Raw genomic sequence first — 23,860 nt, 5'->3', positions numbered from 1 at the left:
TTTGACATCAACTCAACTTTGATCAAAGTTTACTAGTTTACCATTGCCAGATTTATCCTGCCTTTCACACAGCTGTACCCCAGGTTTTCTCAGGATGTTAACCTGAGGACAATGGCTTTCTCCATGAAGATTGATTTTTGCAGGCTGTTGTCCTTGCAGTTAGCCCTAAACTGTGGAATCGCCCCAAATTAGCATCAAAACTTTAAGTGTGCAAGGCTCATGGGAACGACAGTGGGCAGAAATGTTAGCTACGCTAAACCATCCATCCTGACAGACCAGTGTCAGAGAGCCAGACGGGCATCAGAGTTATTAATAACCCTCCACAGGCTCAAGTCTAAACCCTGCTGTTAGTTCTAGCATTAGGTGGAGCTGCTGATCAGAAAGGCCCGTGAGAAACAGACACACTGACGCGTGTGTGAAATAGCTGTAGCTTTACTCACTGGTGTTAGTATTACCATTCACACACTCACTCGTGTCTGTGTCTGTTACAAGCCTTACAAAAATCTACCATGATAACTAACCCTAGTTTCTGTCAAAATGCAGTGGATAGTAGACTAGACTAGAATCAAATCTTTATTGCCATCCAACTGGGTCAGTGGAAGCTTTTGTTAAGTGGCTTTCATGAGGCATTTAGCAAGTGTTTTTGTCTTGTTCATCAACAAAAATATCTTAACTTCCTTAACACAAGATACATTTATTTAAAAAGCAAAAATAATATGGCTTGTTTTCAGAGAATATAATTAGAATTTATTTTTCTTACCTTATTAGCAAATACTTTTCTTCTTATCGTAAGCATAAACCCCACCCAATTTTGTTAAAAGCATATTTAAAACAAGGAAAAACAATATCTACATCACCGTTCAAAAGTTTGGGGTCAGTACATTGTTACAGTACAACAGTACATAACTGTTTTCAACATTAATAAGAAATGTTTTTTGAGCAGCAAATCAGCATATTATAATGATTTCTGAAAGATCATGTGACACTGAGTAATGATGCTGAAAATTCAACTTAACATCACAGGTATTCAAATAGAAAACAGTTATTTTAAATTGTAATAATATTTCACACTATTACTGTATCTTTAATCAAATAAATGCGTCTTCGGTGAGCATAAAATACTTCTTTCAGAAATATAAAAAATAGAAAAAAATCTTACTGACACCACATTTTTGAATGGTATTCTCTGAAAACAAGTTCTGTCAGGACCACTATCGTCAAATACGATTGACAATTAAATATATTTAATTCAAGATTTAAAGTACAACATAATTTGAGAATTTATTTTGAATCAGAATGCCAAATCCTGACTGACGAGAGGCGGAGCTGGGGATGGAGGAGGGTAATTAGCTCCTGAGAAACGCGATAGCTGCTGCTGATAACACTGAATGAGCTTATATATGTATACAGTGATAGGCGTCGTATTCCTATAAGTAGACGTGGATCAGCTGAGAGTCAGCTGATGCGAGCTTGACTAACGTGACCTGCCAGAACTGACGCTACGCTTGATTTTTAATATCTGCAAGTTTTCTCAGATATTTTTCTTAGATAATTTAACTGGAAAACTTGACAAAGATATTAAGAAATGTATGAAATTAAATGCGCATTACAAAGTTCCTCTGGATTAACCGAGATGAAAGTAATGCAGTAATTATCAGAGCAGAGGGCATGTAGTAAATCTTCTCCTGTGGTGCAGTGAGTGTGTTTGTCGTATAACCTGTGGTCTCGGTTTATCAGATTTTGTGACCTCATCCTTCAGGACGATGTAACTAGGCTCTTTAATCCTCTTACCTACATGGCATCTATTTTTGAGTGTGTGTTTGTGCACGCATATGAGTGTGAAAGTATATGTAATACAGCCATATTCTATTTCTGCCAGTAGCATGTAACTTACTAAAGCGCAACCATCACACTGCATAGATTCATTTTTGGCAGTGCTCTCTAATCGCTAACCTAAGACTGAAAATCCTGTTTCTCTCATTCAAAAGTTGATCATGTTAAAAGGATTAAATGGATTGCAGCGGGCAGGATTTCCACCTAGGTGAACTCAACAAATGCTTAACCCAAGTTCTGATCAGGCACAAACCAGACATTGTGATAAATCCTCTGTTCAATGTTTAACTAAATCTTAACTAGCCACAACAAACGACGGGCAACAAGACATTTTGTTAGATGCTTGGTTTTCAGTCACAGTGTGTGATTAAACATGTATTGCTGTGATTTTTATTGTGAAAGTATTTATTAGTATTTATATTAATAGTTACACTACCATTAAAAAAGTCAGAGTCAGTAAGATTTATAATGTTTTTGAAAGAAGGCTGTTATGCTCACCAAGGCTAAAATACAGTAAAACAGTTATATTGTGAAATATTAGTACAATTTAAAATAACTGTTTTGTATTTTAATGTAAGTTAAAATCATTTATTATTGCAATGTCAGGTGAACTTTCAGCATCATTACTCCAGTCTTCAGTGTCACATGATCCTTCAGAAATCATTCTAATATGATGATTTGATGCTCAAAAAACATGTCTTTATTATCAATGTTGGAAAGAGTTGTGCTGCTTCATATTTTTGTGGAAACTGGGACAAGAACATTTTCAGGATTCTTTGATGAATAGAATTCATTTTTAACAGTATAAATGTCGTTACTGTCACTTTTAGTCAATTTAGTCATTTTAATGGTATTTATTTTTAATTAAACTTAATTTTTATATTTAATTTAATATTATATTTAATCATATTTAATGCATTCATATTAATGTCAATATTTCACTTTTTAAATAAATGAGTTTGTTCAATAGCATTTCTATTTTTGCGATAATATTGAAATTAGTATCAAGACTGGGATTGGTATGGGCTACTAAAATGTTGGTAGTGTGACAACCCCATGGCATAGCGTGTGTGTGTGTGCGTGCGTGTGAGAGAGAGCTGATCAGAGATCTGTTTTTGCAGGTTCATAAGTTGAGCAAAGAAGACAAAAGCTGTGGTGAAAACTCACAATCAGGTACAATACCAGACCATCTCACTTTATTTTATTTGTTTATTATTTGTGTTTGAATCCCTCATGCACGATTGCTTAATTAGCACACTGGAACCCATAACAGGTCTTTATAGATTTGGTTTGTGTGACATGCTGTGAAGCAAACAAAAGCATGATTGAAAATGCACAGATCAATGCTGCACTGAGAAGTAGAGAGAAAAGATAGAGAGATAGGTCATGGTGCAGAATAGACAGATGGCCTCAGTGCACCCTGGGACTCTCAGACTGGTAAAATTAGCCATAATAATTTGCCTGCCAATATATTTGCAAGCATGTGCATATGTTACATGACACAATAAAATTAACAACGGTCACCATTTCACATCATTTGTGCTGTTTTCTAGGGCAAGAATCACTGTTATTATTATTTATACTACAATAAAAAAATAAATAAAAAAATAGTGTAAAATGAAAAAGAGATTTTTTTTTCACTAAAGAGTGTTCCAAATTTCTTAAAGAGTGGTCCTTATACTAACAAGTTCATTTAAATAATTTAATTCAAATATAAATTAACTGCATAAATTAACTGTAAAAAAAACTCACATTTAAATCACATTTTTTTAATTATTTTTATTTTTAAAGTCTTATAAGGCTGTAATGCATTAATAATAATAATAATAATTTGAATAATATAGTAATCGTTTGAGCAACCACTAACCCTTTAATATTTAATTGTGGTGTTTAACTAGTTCCACACCGTTATTATTGCTTGAATATGAATTATACCTCAAACCTAGCAACTTTTTGAGGAAAGGTGTGTTATCACTTTTCTAAGCAATCAGACTTATAATTTTTGTTTTGCAGATTTCAACATACCAAAATATCAGAGTAAGCAATTACCTAGCAACCACCCAGAGCACCATAGCAACCACTTGGCGACACCCTGCAGCCTTCTAGAAGACCTTATCAACTGTATAGCAATGCAATAAAACCCAAACAACCAGCTAATAGACCTTAGCAACTGCGTAACATTGCCCTGGTAGCCACCCATTACATGCATTATATCAGCAGCTTTTTCATTAAACAAATTTGAGCATCTAGTCTTTTTTAGGATTCTGAGAAAGGAAAGTGTGTCAGTTGCTTCATGAAATCACTGCTGTGCTTGTGATGATGTTGATCATAGTAATGATGATGATGATGATGATGAAGGTAAAAAAATTGTGATGCTGGTTGACTGTGTAAGAGATGATTAATGTAGTTACTTCTTTATGTGCGTGTGCACTCATTCCTCTTTTGTATTTATCCAGAGTGCAATTCCTTACGTCACAAGGACCGGAGGAAAGAGTCTGTGGACGTCAGATCTATCAGCTCTCACAGCAGCGATGGTAAGAGAAAGAGAGGATGCGTTTCATCAGAATACACCATAAATAAGGGAAAGCGAATCCCTTTAACAGTTTTGAAGTAATAATGAAGAGAAATGGAAAAGAAAAGCAAGGGCAAACGAGAGATTTGTGCTTATGTGTGCACATGTGTGTTTAATGTATATGAGTGTGTGTGTGTGTGTGTGTGTGTGTGTGTGTGTGTGTGTGTGTGTGTTTGTGTGTTTGTGTGTGTGTGTGTGTGTGTGTGTGTGTGTGTGTGTGTGTGTGTGTGTGTGTGTGTGTGTGTGTGTGTGTGTGTGTGTGTGTGTGTGTGTGTGTGTGTGTGTGTGTGTGTGTGTGTGTGAGCTCTGGCTGGCTAAGAGGGGCTTTTTGTGACATAGTTTCATGACATCAGCACACCCACAGTCTCAGTGCACTCTGACGCAGATGGATCTATTTAAAGAGCTCTTTTCTTCTCTCTCTCTCTCTTTCTATTTCTCTCTTTCAGCTCCCAGCCTACAGAATCGCAGATATTCCTCTATGGCCCGAATCCACTCCATGACTATTGAGGCTCCGATCACTAAGGTACACCTGCATTATTATACACACCTGAATACAAAAAGCCCATAAACCTTTATAACCCGCCCCCACCCCACCCCCACCCCCCACACACAAACACACACACACACACACACACACACACACACACACACACACACACACACACACACACACACACACACACATCACTAAAGAGAACTACAACCACTTCTACACTCAGACCTTTATAGACCATTATTACCACCTGCATCAATACAGAATCATCTGACAAGAAGTAGTACATCAAAAACTATAGTAAACAATAAGCTGTTAAATTTGACTTTGGATAGACTTTGGATAGACTTTGGAAGAGGAATTTACTGAATTGCAATTCACAGAAATTCTGGAAAATTATGTGTCTATCTATCTGTCTGTCTCTCTCTCTCTATCTGTCTGTCTCTCTCTCTCTCTATCTGTCTGTCTATCTGTCCATCTATCTACAGTATCTATCGCTGTCTGTCTGTTGGTGTATCGATCTGTTTATCTGTCTGTCTGTATCTATCTATCTATCTATCTATCTATCTATCTATCTATCTATCTATCTATCTATCTATCTATCTATCTATCTATCTATCTATCATCTATATATCATTTCAAGACTTTTTAAACTTTTCAAACTTTCCAACAAGCCTTTGTCAAGTTAAAACTCAGTCTTTACAAACTTAGATTTTTCTAGCTAAAAAAATAGCAGTAATATGGATTTTAATTCATTTTACATTTTATATCCATCCATTCAAATTTAAATGCTAACTTTGAATCCTCTCTGCCACTTCAATTCTAATTCAGTTCAGCTGGCACAAAACCCTGAGACACGCGCTGAACACCTTTGTCTGCTGTGGTATATTTACGATTACTTGAACATGACTCAGGATTTGTTTGTGACAATGGAAGTGTCAAAAGGGGAAATTCTTTACAGAGATATTTATGGATCTAAACCTTTGATAAGTGGTGTGTAGTTGTCTCTCACCCTCTGTCTTCAGTCTGCCTGTGTTTTGTTGCCTTTATAGGTGATAAATATCATTAACGCAGCACAGGAGAGCAGTCCCGTGACAGTAGCGGAAGCTCTGGATCGTGTTCTGGAGATTTTGCGGACCACCGAACTCTACTCACCCCAACTGGCCTCAAAAGAAGACGACCCCCACACCAATGACCTGGTGGGAGGGCTCATGAGTGTAAGTAGAGGTTCATGGGTCATCTAGCATGTCTAATACTGACTTTATTACAAGCATTCACCTTTTATTCTTAAAGCTATTATATTTTATTACTAACTTACTATTATTATCTTTATTTCAAAAGAGCAAGATCAATCTTGTTTCCATCATATGACTCTTGTTTGGAACTAAATGGCACAACAGACTACAAGTCATCTCAAACCACATGATACACAGAAATAGCCTTAAAATCCTCTTCAAACACATACATTACAAAAACATCATAAACAGTACAGATCAATATTAAACAGCCGAGAAATTCCACAGACTGATTTCATCTACGCAAATAAAAACTAGAGCAGATTTTTTTAGCAGAGCATCATCATTACGGGAGATATTCAGACTTGCTCTGCCAGGAAAAAGTTCTTAGAGTGTGTGACTGTATGTCAGTGGCAGTCAGTAGATGTGAATGCTCTTATTTTTGTGGCACAGATACATTGGCACAGGGTGTTTCACAGTTAGCCAGCAGTCTGTGATGACAGTGCCGCGCTTGTTTACACATTAGTCTATCTGTATGACATCCCCATGTCTCCCGCTTTGAAAGTATTCCTCTTTACCAAGAGTTGTTAGACTGAAGGAGTCTTCACATGGACAGAGGTTTGCAGGGACACGCAGCACAGAAGCCACTGATTTGAGAGTTGGTGATTTCAGACAGCATGATACAAGTTGAAAAGCATGTCAATGCACAGTGATGCAGTGATTAACAGTGAAGCTCAAATTATCAGCTTCCTGATATAGCTGGATACAAATACCAAGGAGTTTTAATGGTTTACTTTTTGGCTGCAGACACGAGTTAGAAGATTGTTAGTTGGCAGGCTTCCCACGGCCCTTGAAAGCTTGGTAATATCAGGCCAGGACAAAGGTTATTGAAGTTTCTAATTATACTCAGTTATAAAACATTTCATTAGCATTTGAATTTGAAATATTGTAAAATATTTTTTTCTAGAAATTGAGACATTGAATATATGCACTTGTTTATACTTTTAAAACTGCTTAATTGTTAGGACCAGATTTACTAGACAGAGCGCAAAAAAACAGTCAATTGACGAGCGCAAACCTTAGTAAATCACCTTGCATGATTCATTTAAATACTCGCCTCCATAAATGTTGCATTTGAAAGAGAAACTCCTACATATGCAATAAGGGCAGCTGCTGCAAAAAATAACTGTTCATGCATTTGAAGTGCTAATTTTTCACTGCGTGTCTTTAGTAAGTCCTAACAGTAGTTTTTATAATAGCTGACACAGCCAAACGATATTTTAATATATCAGGAAAAAACACTTACAGCTCTTTTTATTGATTTGACAAAAATCACAAACATTTATAAAAAAAAAAGTCGTTTGTCACATTCTCAATTGCACATTAAATTATTTCAGTTCACAGGAAATGCAGTTTTTAAAATGGTTTGCACAGCTCTAGATATAAAAACTAACTATAAAAACCGGTTACACTTTATTTTAAGGTGACATAGTTACATTGTACTTGCTCAAATAAGTACTAAGTAATATTAATTAACTACATTACTGTAGAGTTACCATTAGGGTTAGGGTTTGGTTTAGGGTTAGTTACTTGTAATTATGCATAATTTACTGTTATTACTATAGTAAGTACATGTAGTAACGGGTAACTACTTCACCTTAAAATAAAGTGTTACCTAAAAACTATTTTCAAAAGTAACAAATATTGTTATACAAATAAAAAAAATATGAATAAGAATAAGCTTAGCCTGGCCTCGCCAACTTTTCTGCTTATTCCGTGGGCGGGGATTATTTAAATGAGTAACATTATAACTTCATAAGATCTGGAAAAAGTGCTTTGTAGTCCAAACAAGCTGTTCGTTGTAGTTCTTCAAAAGTGGATTCTGTTAAATAAAATATCTCCCTTTGGAGTGGACTTTGAGCTTTGTAACCTCGCAGATCTTTTTTATGCTCAAACAGCAACATTACACACTGTCACGATACGGTCAAGAAACATAAACGAGGACTCAAATGCAGCAAAACAAGATAAGACTTTAATTAACAAAACAAGCAAAAAGGTACAAACAAAACTCCCACGTGGGGGAAACACTAGAACAAAACTTAAACAGATCAAAACACTGGGAACAAAACACAAGAACATTAGACAATGAACCGACACAGACTGCAAACAAGAGGGGACTTATAAAGGGAACTAATCAAGAGGGAACAGGTGGAAAAACTCAACAATAATCAGATAACAAGTGGGAGGGATCAGACAATGACATGAGCACATGGCCCAAAATAACAAAACACCCATGTGCAGCACAAGACAGGACAGGCATGTGACATTACCCCCTCCCTACGGAGCGACTACCAGACGCTCCATCAGACCAGGGCGGGGCGGGAGGAACAGACCAGGGCGGGACGGGAGGAACAGACCAGGGCGGGAACAGACCAGGGCGGGACGGGAGGAACAGACCAGGGCGGGACGGGAGGAACAGACCAGGGCGGGACGGGAGGAACAGACCAGGGCGGGACGGGAGGAACAGACCAGGGTGGAGACTCTCCTTCGGGCGGCCAGGGCGGAGCAGACTGTCCATCGGGCGGCCAGGGCGGAGCAGACTTCCCCTCGGGCGGCCAGGGCGGAGACTTCCCCTCGGGCGGCCAGGGCGGAGACTTCCCCTCGGGCGGCCAGGGCGGAGACTTCCCCTCGGGCGGCCAGGGCGGAGACTTCCCCTCGGGCGGCCAGGGCGGAGACTTCCCCTCGGGCGGCCAGGGCGGAGACTTCCCCTCGGGCGGCCAGGGCGGAGACCTCCCCTCGGGCGGCCAGGGCGGAGACGACCCCTCGGGCGGCCAGGGCGGAGACGACCCCTCGGGCGGCCAGGGCGGAGACGACCCCTCGGGCGGCCAGGGCGGAGACGACCCCTCGGGCGGCCAGGGCGGAGACGACCCCTCGGGCGGCCAGGGCGGAGACGACCCCTCGGGCGGCCAGGGCGGAGACGACCCCTCGGGCGGCCACGGCGGAGACGACACCACCGGCTCAGGAACAGGAACAGACACCACCGGCTCAGGAACTGGAACAGACACCACCGGCTCAGGAACTGGAACCACTGGCTCAGGCACTAGAACAGACACCACCGGCTCAGGCACTGGAACAGACACCGGCTCAGGAACTGGAACCACTGGCTCAGGAACTGGAACAGACACCACCGGCTCAGGAACTGGAACAGACACCACCGGCTCAGGAACTGACACCACCGGCTCAGGAACTGACACCACCGGCTCAGGAACTGGAACAGACACCGGCGGCTCAGGAACTGGAACAGACACCGGCTCAGGAACTGGAACCACTGGCTCAGGAACTGGAACAGACACCACCGGCTCAGGAACTGGAACAGACACCACCGGCTCAGGAACTGGAACAGACACCGGCTCAGGAACTGGAACCACTGGCTCAGGAACTGGAACAGACACCACCGGCTCAGGAACTGGAACCACTGGCTCAGGAACTGGAACAGACACCACCGGCTCAGGAACTGGAACAGACACCACCGGCTCAGGAACTGGAACAGACACCACCGGCTCAGGAACTGACACCACCGGCTCAGGAACTGGAACAGACACCGGCTCAGGAACTGGAACCACTGGCTCAGGAACTGGAACAGACACCACCGGCTCAGGAACTGGAACAGACACCACCGGCTCAGGAACAGACACCACCGGCTCAGGAACTGGAACAGACACCGGCTCAGGAACTGGAACCACTGGCTCAGGAACTGGAACAGACACCACCGGCTCAGGAACTGGAACCACCGGCTCAGGAACTGGAACAGACACCACCGGCTCAGGAACTGACACCACCGGCTCAGGAACTGGAACAGACACCGGCTCAGGAACTGGAACCACTGGCTCAGGAACTGGAACAGACACCACCGGCTCAGGAACTGGAACTGACACCACCGGCTCAGGAACTGACACCACCGGCTCAGGAACTGACACCACCGGCTCAGGAACTGACACCACCGGCTCAGGAACTGACACCACCGGCTCAGGAACTGACACCACCGGCTCAGGAACTGACACCACCGGCTCAGGAACTGACACCACCGGCTCAGGAACTGACACCACCGGCTCAGGAACTGACACCACCGGCTCAGGAACTGACACCACCGGCTCAGGAACTGACACCACCGGCTCAGGCACTGGAACTGGCACCACCGGCTCAGGCACTGGAACTGGCACCACCGGCTCAGGCACTGGAACTGGCACCACCGGCTCAGGCACTGGAACTGGCACCACCGGCTCAGGCACTGGAACTGGCACCACTGGCTCAGGCACTGGAACTGGCACCACTGGCTCAGGCACCACCAGCTCAGGCACTGGAACTGGTACCACCGGAACTGGTACTGGAACTGGCACCACCGGCTCAGGCACTGGAACTAGCACCACTGGAACTGGCACTGGAACTGGCACCACCGGCTCAGGCACTGGAACTGGCACCACCGGCTCAGGTCCTGGAACTGGCACCACCGGCTCAGGCTCAGGAACAGACACCGGCTCGACGGCGGCCATCTTGTCAGGGGACACAGGCTCGGCAGGCGTGATGTGAACAGGCTCGGCGGCGGCCATCTTGTCCAAAGACACAGGCTCGGCAGGCGTGACGTGAACAGGCTCGGCGGCGGCCATCTTGTCCGAAGACACAGGCTCAGCAGGCGTGACGTGAACAGGCTCGGCGGCGGCCATCTTGTCCGAAGACACAGGCTCGGCAGGCGTGACGTGAACAGGCTCGGCGGCGGCCATCTTGTCCGAAGACACAGGCTCGGCAGGCGTGACGTGAAAAGGCTCGGCGGCGGCCATCTTGTCCGAAGACACAGGCTCGGCAGGCGTGACGTGAACCGGACTCGGGATCACCGGAACTGGGACCACCGGAACTGGGACCACCGGACTCGGGACCACCGGAACTGGGACCACCGGACTCGGGACCACCGGGACTGGGACCACCGGGACTGGGACGGAGGGAGTCTTCCTTCTCCTTCGTTTCGGGACCACCGGAACTGGGACCACTGGACTCGGGACCATCGGACTCGGGATCACCAGAACTGGGACCACCTTCCTGGCCATTCTCTCCTGATGGCGAATAAGACCCTCCACCATCGCCTCAAAAGTGACCCCGTCAAACGCCGATCGGATCAGCCAGTCCATCGGTTCGTCGAGCGCATGATTAAATAAGTCTTTACGAGCCTCCACGTCAAGATTCAGCCCCTCAGCTGCGCTACAAAACACGTGACTGAATTCTCTCACCCCCGTCCCCTGCTGACGAAGGGAGATTAGTTTCTGAAATTGGAGAATCCGCTCCCAGTGCGGACAGGAGACTGGTTGCGCCCCCTTTCTCCGCTGAGTCCTCATGGGTCGGTTCATTCTGTCACGATACGGTCAAGAAACATAAACGAGGACTCAAATGCAGCAAAACAAGATAAGACTTTAATTAACAAAACAAGCAAAAAGGTACAAACAAAACTCCCACGTGGGGGAAACACTAGAACAAAACTTAAACAGATCAAAACACTGGGAACAAAACACAAGAACATTAGACAATGAACCGACACAGACTGCAAACAAGAGGGGACTTATAAAGGGAACTAATCAAGAGGGAACAGGTGGAAAAACTCAACAATAATCAGATAACAAGTGGGAGGGATCAGACAATGACATGAGCACATGGCCCAAAATAACAAAACACCCATGTGCAGCACAAGACAGGACAGGCATGTGACACACACTAACTAAAGTCGAAAAAGTGAAAAATCTCCTTTAAGAAAGGAGAGGGTATCCACCTTATTCCTACGCCCCATGACGCTTTGCGCAAATTATGGGTGTAACTTCCATTAAGCTGTAAACAATCAGTGAAAAGGCTCGCTCTATGAACGCAATACGTTATGTGTCGCAATGAGTTGACATTAATCTTCTCATCCTTCAACCATCGAACATTAAAAGAAAATGTAAAAGTGTAAAAGCATCAACAAGGTACTTTCAACAGACCAAATAACCCCAAAAGCGTGAATCTTTCCACAGCAATAACGGATGGGTTAAATATCACTGTAGTAATATATGTAAGGGATAATGTAGAACGAGGTGGTTGTTTCGCGTCGGGGTCCTGATCAGCCTGTCGGGGTTGTATTCGCTACAACAACCGCCTCACTCTACATTATCTCGCTTATTACATGGCTACCTACCAAATAAATCAATAATTTGACACAAAATATTGATTTAAAAAGAAGTTTATTGATTTAAAAACGATTGTATTGCTTCCGCTAAAGAAAATAGTCTGTTACGTCTCTACGGTTAGAATCCTGCGTCCATAGCAACGCTCTGTTTTTCATGGTAACGGTGTGTTATCTTTAGCAGCGCTCTGTTATCAAGAAATAACAGACCGCATTCTACAGTAGAATTCAACCAAGCCATGTAATAAATCTGTATAATGTAACTAATGTTGCCTTAATCAAAAATGCTCATTAACTTCAGCATTACGTGATACTATTTCAAAGTGATTTCCGTAATTTTGACAGATTATAAATTACATTTACCTGGAAAAAACAAACCTGGAAAGAGACGTGAGGATTTGAGGAGAATAACGAGAGATTCTTCATGCATTCCAGTGAATCGTAAATTAAATTCGGGAGAACAGACCACAAATGTGCAGTATATGTTGTCCTTTTTCATACGTTTACAGCGGATATAAGGGAAAAAGGAAAATAATCACGAGGAAAAGAAAGCAGTGACTGAAAAGAGCTCTTGCCATAGATATTCTATAACATGTTACGTTAAAAATACCAAGTATAACGTTATTCTCATGATGTCTGAAAATAAATCATGTAGGAAAAGTGACAGCTCATGCAGTCAAACTGACGGATAAGCTTTATTTGTAGGGCAACCTTATGATTTGAAATTATTCGTTTCAGCCTTTTTGAATGGAAGTTCCCCAAACCGGAAGTGCCACCCATAATTCAAAACACACAGTAAGGTCGTCAGGAATACAGTGGATAGGAAGAGTAGAATAGGGAAAAAGGAGAGGGAGCAGAGATTGGTAAATTGGTGTAGTGGAAAGTATAAGAGGAGAAATTGAACGAAGACATGAACAGAAAGGAAGAGAATAGCAGGATAAAAGAGGAGTGAAGAGACACAGAAGGTATAGACTTTCAAATGAAATGGGAGTCACCCTAACTGACCATGTAATAATTCATGGCCTCTTCTTGAGAGAAACCAGAAAACAGATCCAAAGTGTTAGTATGGCATTCTTTGCTTGGAGGTAAAAGGAAGTTTTAAATACCTTTGTAACATCCCAACACCGTCCACACTGATGAGAGCGCCGTTTAAGTGAATTTGTAAGTGCTGCGCACTTTCCTCTCAATAACAAAATAAACATACAAGAAAAATAACAGCGGTGAGAAAACAGCAGTAAAGAAAGCAACTGATCATAGAGATTTAGATTTAGACCAGCTCTGCAATTCAGCACTATCCAATCAAGTCACGTCACATTTATTTATACCACTTTACAATATTGCTTAACAGTTTTTTAAAAATGCTTAGACACTAAAAGTCTTACTTGAGGCTCACTCAGTGAAACCATTCACTCATATATCTAATCCTCAGATCAGGTCTGCAAAACTGCAAGCACATAATATGCTTCACACTCAGTTTGCATTTGTAAAAAATACTTTTTTGCAAAATGCTTAACACAGTTCTCTACATTAGACACAGCATTCAAAACTAACAGCTCTTGTGTTTCATTTATAAAACACTGCCATTCAAAGTACACATTTATTTTCTGATTACCTACATCAAACGCTTGTGTGAAAACACATACATAAATTGATCACTTAGAAATCAAAACTAAATTTTTTCAGAAAGAAAGAAATAATTTTTCCCCCTTGCATTTCTGTTTATTTTGTAAATGGTAAATATATACTGAATATGCAACAAGTCAAGTCACCTTTATTTCTATAGCGCTTTACACAATACAGATTGTTTCAAAACAGCTTCACAATAGAAACAAATTCAAATTCTGCTGTAAAGCAGCTCTAACAAGCCAATAGTGTCATTATTCAGATCGAGTCAGTTCAGTGTTGATTCAGTTCAGTTCAGTAAATGTTAAGTTTATCAATTGTGCATATACAGTGTATTTATGCTCATACATGTATGTGTGACAAACTCCTGCACACTCCACTGCACACTGAACAAGCAAAAGACACAATATAGTAGTGTTTTACATTTTAGTTTAGTGTGTGTGTGGCTTATCATTTAATGGTTTGTGTGTAGAGTTACTATGCAAAAACATTTTTTAGAAGAGTTAAAATAGTTTTGACTGAAGTGTTTGCATCTTGTGTGTGTGTATTTTGTGGTTTTGTGTGTAGAGCTTTGAGAAATGGAGCTATAGTTTCAGAAATTGTGAGCAATTTAAAAAAAAACTGTAAAGCCACAAATATCATGACTGTTACAGGCCTACTGTAATTTGAGAAATTTATTAAAGAAATTTATTACAAACAGAAAGACGTATAGGACAGGGAAATTTCATGTCAGAGCTGGATTTTAGCAAACACCGTTTTAGCGGCGGTATCTTACTGACCCCAAACTTTGAAACGGTAGTGTAGCTCTGAATCCTAAAAATGCTAAATAACTACAAGCCAAATTCAGGTCGCTTCCTTTCATAATTGTCACTTTTTTTCTGTTACATGAAGGTTAAGCGGATGCGATGCACAAATCTCAAGAGTTTAAATGACCTTTTTGGTGGGTGACCTTGTGAGGGAGAGGTCAGAGGTCAATTACACAGTGAAATATCCGGGTTGAGATAGTGCAGCTGGAAGCCTGTGATCATTACAGACGGGATGTGTGTGTGTCATATTTATGCATGTACAGTTCTATTATCCTACGCCTGCAACATCTCAGACAGAGTTTGTTTTAAGTGCTGGATGAGTCTATTTGAATCTGGATCTGTTTTCTGTGTGTTTAATATCCTCCAGGCCTGATAAATGGCTTTTCTCATGAGAGCGTGCAAGCGCGGGAGAGTTATGGGTTGCGTGGTAGTGCTGTGCTTAAGTGTGTTGTTATGATTATGTTGGCTGGAAACGATATTTTGGCTTCCTCAAGTCTTTTTCTCTTTTATTTCAGTCAGATATATTGATGTGTATTTTTCTTTAATTCAGGATGGACTCAGAAGGCTCTCTGGGAACGAGTACGTCTTCTCCAAAAGTGCATTACAAAGTAAGTTCTCGCCCTGAAAATTATTATTATAATACAGGTTGGATGAAAAGTTGGATGTTGTAAACTAGCTTTGAATAAACTGTTAATAAAAACAGAATGAATAAAAAATTGCCCTATTTACCTTCTTGGATTGAAAGACCCAAACCAACGACAGTTTCCGATAAGCAAGTGAAGGTTTCTGAGTTCGGTCTTTTCAGCGTGGTAAAGTAATTTAATTCCAATTAAACTTTTATCTGACTCCATTCGAATTTAGGTTGGAATGCCAATTGGTTATTTGTCATTTGTATAATATTTTATCTACGCAAATATTATTGAAATAAAAATTGAAATAGCACTTGTTCATCCAGATTCCTACAGTTTAACACTTCGAGTCTCGCACTGGCCGAGTATACGATCTTATAATCACGAACTCGTCATTAGACAGAGGTGACTGACTAATATTCTATACGGCCTTACTCTACTTGCTCATTCTAGAATATGTTGTTTAGTCCCCATAGATCTGAACGCACTTAATTAAGGCAAGATTATATCTAACCAGAGGTCATGACCATTACCATAGAACCAAGCTGACCAACTTATCTTCTTCTAATGGTAACTTTGTATAATCATGCCGTGGTTTCCCACATACATTTAGTTAGAATAGTATTACAATAATCAGAGGTTGAGGCTCACCCTATTTAGATTGGTCTAACAACACTCTATTGCTCTAAACGGGAAACCCATTATTAGCCTCTACAGTTTTAAGTATACATTAACTAATGCCAATGTTTTAGTCTGAGCTCTAAAATATCAGTCGGCATGCCACAATGCTCCACCTAAGCTGTATTTTAGTCCGCTACTAACCTGAGTGTAGATTTGTGGTGTTAGATGCATACCAGACATTAGAAAAAAATACATAATGCTGCATTATGGGCTGATCTGACTACAAATCTCGCCTTGAGTCTCCGGCAACATCTCTTTAAATACTCAGACCAAGACAGAAACCTCTTTCAAATGGAAACATGAGATAACAATGGGAATTTGCATTACTCAAGTCTCCAGACCTGGGTAGTTTACACCTTACTGAGGACAGAAGGAAATTTTCATTAGAGCACACCCACCACAGTAAGTTAAATATCTCTAAACTCTTAAAGCATTTATTAGCTTTTGGTTTACTTCTGTGGGAATGGGACCTTTGTACCAGCCGCACTGAGACATTTCAAATGATATCAAACAATACAGGATCATACTTATTATGTATTATATGGCATCATAGGATATCATTTTCACTTAAACATTATTAATTACAATTAGATTATGCAGAAAATGGCTAGGAAATGTCGAACAAAGAAAATGAAAGCTTATATTATTTGAAATACAAAAAATATCTTTTTTGAATACATAAAAGTGTTGAAATTTAAATGATAATGCTTATTATTTAATAGTAATTTATTCACAATATACTCAAATATTTTAAAGGAAATTTGTACTGTATATTAAGGTATTACTATTAAGTATTACAAATTAATGTTAAATGTCTGCTTTGCTCAAGACATGTAAAATTCCTCTCAGGGTGTTTGTTGTACATTTTTGATTGATGATAATTTGGGTGTCTGAATTATGTTTTTGTTTCTTTCTGCCATATTCCATCTTGACCCTGAACCTTTGACCCCCTCAGATATGAGTCAGAGTCAGCTGGCAGTACCTGTGCCATTAAACGACATCCCGCCATCCATCGCAGAGCTGCTCAATGAGGAGGAATGCTGGGAATTCAATATCCTGGAGCTGGAAGCAGCTACACACAAGAGGTACCATAAATTTAGATTATTCTGTTCACTTCGTGGTGTAAAACTTTATTTTTGATGGGAAAAGTTCTGAGTACTATAGTGTGTGTGTGTGTGTGTGTGTACGCAGGCCGCTCTCATACCTGGGTCTGAAGATCTTCTCTGCTTTTGGCGTGTGTGAGTTCCTGAACTGCACAGAGGCCACATTGCGTTCGTGGCTGCAGGTGATCGAGGCTAATTACCACGCCTCCAACTCCTACCACAATTCTACACACGCCGCAGACGTTCTGCACGCCACAGCCTACTTCCTGCGCAAGGACCGAGTCAAGGTAACCCTGGCAACCAATCAGAATACAGAAACAGAAATGTCTCAATTTATACTTTGGTTAAATGTAAGGTCAAAGAAGTGCCTTAGCCTTTTCACACGTAAGTTTAAAATATTCTGACTCACCCCCCAGCGCGAGTTTTTCAAGGCAATCGTTATTTAGAACATGTCACTTTATTGTTTCCATGGTGACGCGTCATTGCTTGTCACATGACACACCGCAACCACAACAGCACTGAATGAATGATGATCTGCTTTTATGTCATTTTTCCTTTTTTATTAAAAATATTCACAAATGTATTAGCTATAGCATGAAATATCTGATATTCCGATTGTCATATATGTGCAAGTGGATGTGTTTTGTGTTTAAACACCTTTATAACGATCGCGTTAGTTGAGCTGTATGCGGGATGGGCGCCGCCATGATAGTTTGTTGTGCCACAGTTCAGAGAATCGGAGTAAATCGGAGTAAACTTTAAAGCTACTTACTCAATGTGTATCTGATATGAATAAAACATGTCGTCTAATTATAATGAAAAGGATTATTGTCCCGTATAAATAATTTCCTTATAAATAAATAAATATATAATTCTACAAATTAAATATAAAAATAAAGTTGTGCCATACTGTTAAGTTGCCAATTAAAATCTAAATAATAGCTGGATTGAATCTGAATTTTATCAAGATTATCCAGACTGAATTGTCAAATAGGGGTTGACTTATATTTCTCAATAACTAATCATCATATTTTTTCTAAATAATATAAACATAATTTTTATATTATATTGTTTATATTTCATTTTTTTATTAAATTATATTAAGTATTAAAATAGTATGAAATTAATATAAAATACAATTTTAATTTTTTTTTATAATTTATTTATAAATAAATGTTAAATTAACTGTTACAGTTGTCAAGTAAAATCAAATTGTAAACAGGATTGAATCAGATTTTTTTCAAAATTGCAATATTTTAATAAATATTATCAGTGGCGTAACTTTGTTTTAAAAAGTGGGTGGGACGGGTTTTTTTTTTTAAAGGGGGGGGCATTTATGAATGCTAAATCATAAATCGATGTATTTACAATAACATTACGATGTCCAGCAATCGATTGAAATAGTGCATGGGTTTAATTTGTCGTTTAATGAGGTTTGATAGCCTATATGTTAGTGTGGGTAAATCCATTATGAATACGTGTATTGAAATGGTCCAGTGGTAGAACTTTTGCCAAGCGTGTCAGAGGTTCTGGGTTCTAATCCACACTCGTATAGGCTTTTTTTCTCATTAAAACCGATTATGTTTATCAGTGGTTGTATATCAGGCAAGAATACGTTTGTATGCATTTTGTATCAGTGGTTGTATATCAGGCAAGAATACGTTTGTATGCATTTTGTTTTGTAATATCACCGGAACGAATAGAGAGTCTCCACAACGGATTGAACAGCCCGGTCTCACCCCAAAACGCCATGTACTGACGGGTCTTGACCATACGGCAACATACGAGAGATGGTCCTCAATGCAGAACATGAAATCCACGGGGAGGAGTCGGATCCAGATCCAACTCCTCCCACCTTACATACCTAAACCTACCAATCTCCCCCCCCCTGATCCCTAAACCCACCCCTAAACCTACCCATCTCCACCCCTAAACCTACCAATCTCCACCCCTTATACAAGATCTGACTCCTCCCCCCGGATCTTGTGTACTGCATTGAGGTGCTACTGGAATACGACGAAAAGGGTACCCCTAAAACGTCCATACGAGACGAAGACATAAGCACACCAGCAGCGCCTCCTAGCGGTACCCTAACGCATACCTAAACCAACCCATAACCCGAATCGTCACATATGGACGTTTTAGGGGTACCCTTTTCGTCGTATGTTGCCGTATGGTCAAGACCCGTCAGTATGTGACGTTTTGGGGTGAGACTGTGTTAGATTGAAGCGCGCGTCCGAGTGAAGACTGCGCGAGCCTCAAGAGAACACAGTATCCGCGCCACTGATCGCAGCGGCAACGAGCACTTTGATCACTTGATTTCAAAAACAACACATTTCAGCGCTAGATCGCCTCTTACAAACGAACTAAATGAATGCTCTGCTAGTTAACTGGAGATGTTTTATCTATTTGTATTGGTACATTCGTGCCCTGAGATGTTTCAAAAGTGGTGGGGACAATATCGACCTTTAGCAAAAAGTGGTGGGGACATGTCCCACCCGTCCCACCCGCAAATTACGCCTATGAATATTATAAATATATAATAGTTAGTATATTATATTTTGTTATATTATATTAGTATTTTATTCTTATATATACAATGAATAGACTTAGATATTCTTAGATATACAAACAATAATATTCATTGATTATTCGAATACAAGTGCAAAACATTTAAATAATAATTTCAATATTAATATTTAACATTCATTTTTAATATTTCATTTTAATTAAATCTTAATAGTTATTCGAAATTCACTCTAAGATATTTGAAACCGAAATTGTGCATTATTAATTGACGAAGCCAGTTAAGTTTCCACAGTTACTGACCGATGCTGTTAATATCAGAGTGATTAATCAGTCAGTCAACCTAAAAAATGTGGGGTTACTTTTAGACCTTGCCTACACCAACGGTGTCTCTGCTGTGTTTGCAGGGCAGTCTTGACCAGTTAGATGAAGTTGCAGCGCTATTGGCAGCCACAGTCCATGATGTTGATCACCCGGGCCGTACCAACTCATTCCTGTGCAATGCGGGGAGTGAGCTGGCGATTCTGTACAACGACACAGCCGTCCTGGAGAGTCACCACGCCGCTCTCGCATTCCAGCTTACTGTACGAGACAGCAAGTGCAACATCTTCAAAAACATGGAAAGGTATCAGAGTCTGCTTAATCATACATTTTACATGACTCACATTGGTCCAGTACTAAACTCTCAACCTCTCAATATTCAGGACTCAGTTTCGGACCCTACGGCAAGCCATAATTGACATGGTGTTGGCAACAGAAATGACTCGACACTTTGAACACGTCAATAAGTTCGTAAACAGCATCAACAAACCCATGAGTGCCATTGAGGAGACGAGCTCCAATGTAAGACACACGTTAGTTACTGTGTTTCCATACTGTACATATGTAAGAGTGAAATCTAACCACTGCTGATCTGCATGTGAAACAGAGTGAAGGCAGTGATTGTGAGGGACAGGCCAGTATTCGCAACTCTCCTGAGAATCGTCTGTTAATTAAACGGATGCTGATTAAATGTGCCGATGTGGCCAATCCCTGCAGACCTCTGGAGAACTGCATCGAATGGGCTGGTCGCATTTCAGAGGAGTACTTTGCTCAGGTAAACACAGTCAGTCACATGCTCAAGCACATGCTTACAATGTCGAATTTTATGTTGTCATTTAACTTTCATAATCCGAGTATTCAGTTGTAAATAATGTAGGGCAAGACTTGATTTTATTCATCGGGATTTGATTGGACCGTGAGAAGTGTTAAGATGTTACTGCATTTTGATAAAAATTAAGGTGAAAAAATCTATATTTATACAGTACCTTTCAGACGTGTGTCTCTTCGTTTGCTTTGTTTCTATTTCAAATTAATGTTTTTTTTCTATTTTTATTTTTTTTTTACTGAATTTTCAGCATTATTACTCTTAGTCTTCAGTGTCACATGATCCTTGGAAATCATTCTGATATGCTGATTTGCTGCTCAAGAAATTATTATCAATGTTGAAAACATTTGTGCTGCATAATATTTTTTTGGAAAATGTTTTTTTCTTTTCAGGATTCTTTGATGAATGAAAAGTTTTGCATTACAGGAATAAATGTATTTATATAGAAAACAGTTGTTTTAAATTGTAATAATATTACTGTTACATTGTAATAACATTACTGTTTTTACTCTATTTTTGATTAAATCAATGCAGCCTTGGTGAGCACATTTTGAAAAAAAAATTAAAATCTTTTTACATTTAAAAATTTTTTTTTTTTGAACAGTAGTGTGTGTGCATACAGCATATATTCAAGTATTTGTACAATACCATGTTTTTTTACAATAACATGTCTCCACTCTCTAATCATTTGCTTTCTGTGTTTGGAATCTCCCTCTGTCCCTAGACTGATGAGGAGAAAAGACAAGGTTTGCCGGTTGTCATGCCAGTGTTTGACCGGAATACCTGCAGCATTCCTAAATCCCAGATCTCATTTATCGACTATTTCATCACGGACATGTTTGATGCCTGGGATGGTAAGTATACACATACTCGCATGTGCAATACATTGGTGATTTCTGCCCATTCTAGCAATTAGGGTTGTGCCACATAGATCAAACATTATTTTGATATTTATCTCAAAATGTATGTATTTTGCTTTGAAATTTGCTTTCAGCCTCATAGTAGTGTTATTTTAGTATCACAGAGATACTCTTATGGTTTTTATTAATATTTTTATTTATTTTTTATTTTTATTTTTTTTTCACTTTCATTTTAACTTTAGTTTAAGTTTTAATGATTTTGCTGTTATTTTGTCATTTTTATTCTTTTTTTTTATGTTTATATTGTTTTTATCAATTTTCATTTCAGTTTTAGTTTTAGTTGTTTTAATATATTAAGGTAAAGATAAAATGTTTCCTTGGCAACTAGCTGAATTTTATTTCAGTTTATGTTTGTTTTATTAAATGTTTATTTTTTATGGTTTTAGTTTTAGTTAACTATAATAAACCTTCCTCACAGCCACAGTTGCCAAGATTTAAGGATTAGAAATGTTGTCCAACTAAAATACAGTAAAAAAGCAACAACAACAAAAATAACTGAGTTCTGAAGACAAGACAGAAAATATAGTCATTTTTATTCATATGTACACAGACTTAAATAAACAGCAATGTTAATCTTCATACTGTATAGTTTACACAAAACTGGTAAAATCCCACTCAGGTTTTTTTTTTATATATATATATTTTTCAGTGACTAAAAACATGTTGCCAGAAATGATCAAGAAACTGGTCTAATAGATCTTGCCTTAAGATCACTGTGATAATTTGAACTGTTTGTGATGAATTTTATATTTCCTTTGTCCATATAACATAAATATTTCAGCTCTATGAAAACATCCAGGCTCTACAAATATTCACCACATATTGAGTTGAAAATTATCATTCTGGTACAAAATATTGTGGAAGCATTACAGTATGTTTGTGTGAGTGTGTGTGTGAGAGAGAGAGAGAGAGAGAGAGAGAGAGAGAGAGAGAGAGAGAGAGAGAGAGAGAGAGAGAGAGAGAGAGAGAGAGAGAGAGAGAGAGAGAGAGAGAGAGAGAGAGAGAGAGAGAGAGAGAGAGAGAGAGAGAGAGAGAGAGAGAGAGAGAGAGAGAGAGAGAGAGAGTACTTTCCCAGACATCTTTTGACTCATCTGGTTCTCCTAAAAGAGATGAAATGGTCCATTAGCAGCAGAAGATGTTGGACCGGAGGGGTGAAGCACGAGGGTCTATTAGATGGTTGCTGAAAGGTTGTGATAATGTTATCCAGAGGTTGAGATGATTGTGGTGGTGAGCTTTGGAAACTTTAGGTTCAGTGTTTCCCACTGAGCTGAACTCCAGAGAATAAACCTGCGCACTGTCAACACGCAACAGCCGTGATGTCACGGAAACTTTAAAAATCGTGGAGAGGGACAGGGGTGTGTGTGTGTCTGTGTGTGTGTGTGTGAGAAAGAGAGAGAGAGAGAGAGAGAGAGAAAGAATGTGCATCTGTGTGTGTTTCTTTGATTTCCGTAGTCTGGGGTCAGGATGCAGTGAAGCAGAATCTCTTGAGCTCTCCGCAGATTTAGTTCCCAAGGTCACGATCAGGTCAATTTATCATAGAGGAGCTGTGTGTGTGTGTGTGTGTGTGTGTGTGTGTGTGTGTGTGTGTGTGTGTGTGTGTGTGTGTGTGTGTGTGTGTGTGCGTGTGCGTGTGCGTGTGCGTGTGCGTGTGCGTGTGCGTGTGCGTGTGCGTGTGCGCGTGCGCGTGCGCGTGCGCGTGCGCGTGTGCGTGCGTGTGCGTGTGTGACAGATTCAGCGGGGGGGGGGGGGGGGGGGGGGGCACTGAAAACAAGACTCGGGAGGATCTGAAAGTGCGTCCATATGTGAGAACATACAAATTGCCATATTTACACTCATGCAAACAAAAACATGCACAGTCTACCGTCTGTAGTCCGTCTGCCAGAAACCAATGCAACGGAACAGATGGTAATATGAGGAAAAAGAAAAACATTAGAATCAACAACGTTTGCTTACTGTTATGAAAAAAGACTCTTATCCTCACCAAGGCTGCATTTATTTGATCAAAGATACAGTAAAACAGTAATGATGTGTAATATTATTACAATTTAAAAGTACTGTTTTCTATTTTATTACATTTTAAAATGTAATTTATT

General features: G+C 40.1%; 2 protein-coding genes across 2 annotated transcripts in view; one reads left to right on the top strand and one right to left on the bottom strand.

Annotated features, from left to right (window-relative positions):
- The window catches only part of pde8b (phosphodiesterase 8B), a 56,668-nt gene that overhangs the window by 30,327 nt on the left and 2,481 nt on the right, over positions 1–23,860 (top strand). The window contains exons 11-21 of the mRNA XM_081390062.1: positions 2,955–3,006; positions 4,290–4,367; positions 4,852–4,928; positions 5,951–6,115; positions 15,312–15,369; positions 17,027–17,156; positions 17,263–17,461; positions 20,108–20,325; positions 20,405–20,543; positions 20,629–20,796; positions 21,572–21,701. Coding sequence (XP_081246188.1) covers positions 2,955–3,006; positions 4,290–4,367; positions 4,852–4,928; positions 5,951–6,115; positions 15,312–15,369; positions 17,027–17,156; positions 17,263–17,461; positions 20,108–20,325; positions 20,405–20,543; positions 20,629–20,796; positions 21,572–21,701 — 1,414 coding nt within the window. The remainder of the gene's footprint in view (positions 1–2,954; positions 3,007–4,289; positions 4,368–4,851; positions 4,929–5,950; positions 6,116–15,311; positions 15,370–17,026; positions 17,157–17,262; positions 17,462–20,107; positions 20,326–20,404; positions 20,544–20,628; positions 20,797–21,571; positions 21,702–23,860) is intronic.
- LOC308705510 (uncharacterized protein) lies at positions 8,145–11,525 on the bottom strand. Its single transcript, XM_081390556.1, has 3 exons — positions 10,423–11,525; positions 9,736–10,271; positions 8,145–9,473 (listed from the first exon to the last, which is right to left on the bottom strand). Exons 1-3 carry the CDS (start codon positions 11,515–11,517, stop codon positions 9,467–9,469), a joined length of 1,638 nt encoding a protein of 545 aa, XP_081246682.1. The 5' UTR covers positions 11,518–11,525; the 3' UTR covers positions 8,145–9,466.

Source organism: Scardinius erythrophthalmus, assembly GCF_964197995.2.
Source record: "Scardinius erythrophthalmus genome assembly, chromosome: 17".
Classification (NCBI taxonomy): Eukaryota; Metazoa; Chordata; class Actinopteri; order Cypriniformes; family Leuciscidae; genus Scardinius; species Scardinius erythrophthalmus.
Note: the sequence above shows the minus strand (reverse complement) of the source record. Positions and strands in the feature narration are given on the sequence as shown.

Coding starts and splice junctions, on each gene's coding strand:
- LOC308705510 (XM_081390556.1), bottom strand. CDS start 11,517: ATGAGGACTCAGCGGAGAAAGGGGGCGCAACCAGTCTCCTGTCCGCAC. Junction 10,272..10,422: donor AGCCAGTGGTGCCAGTTCCA/GTGCCTGAGCCG, acceptor CGGTGGTGTCAG/TTCCTGAGCCGGTGGTGTCA.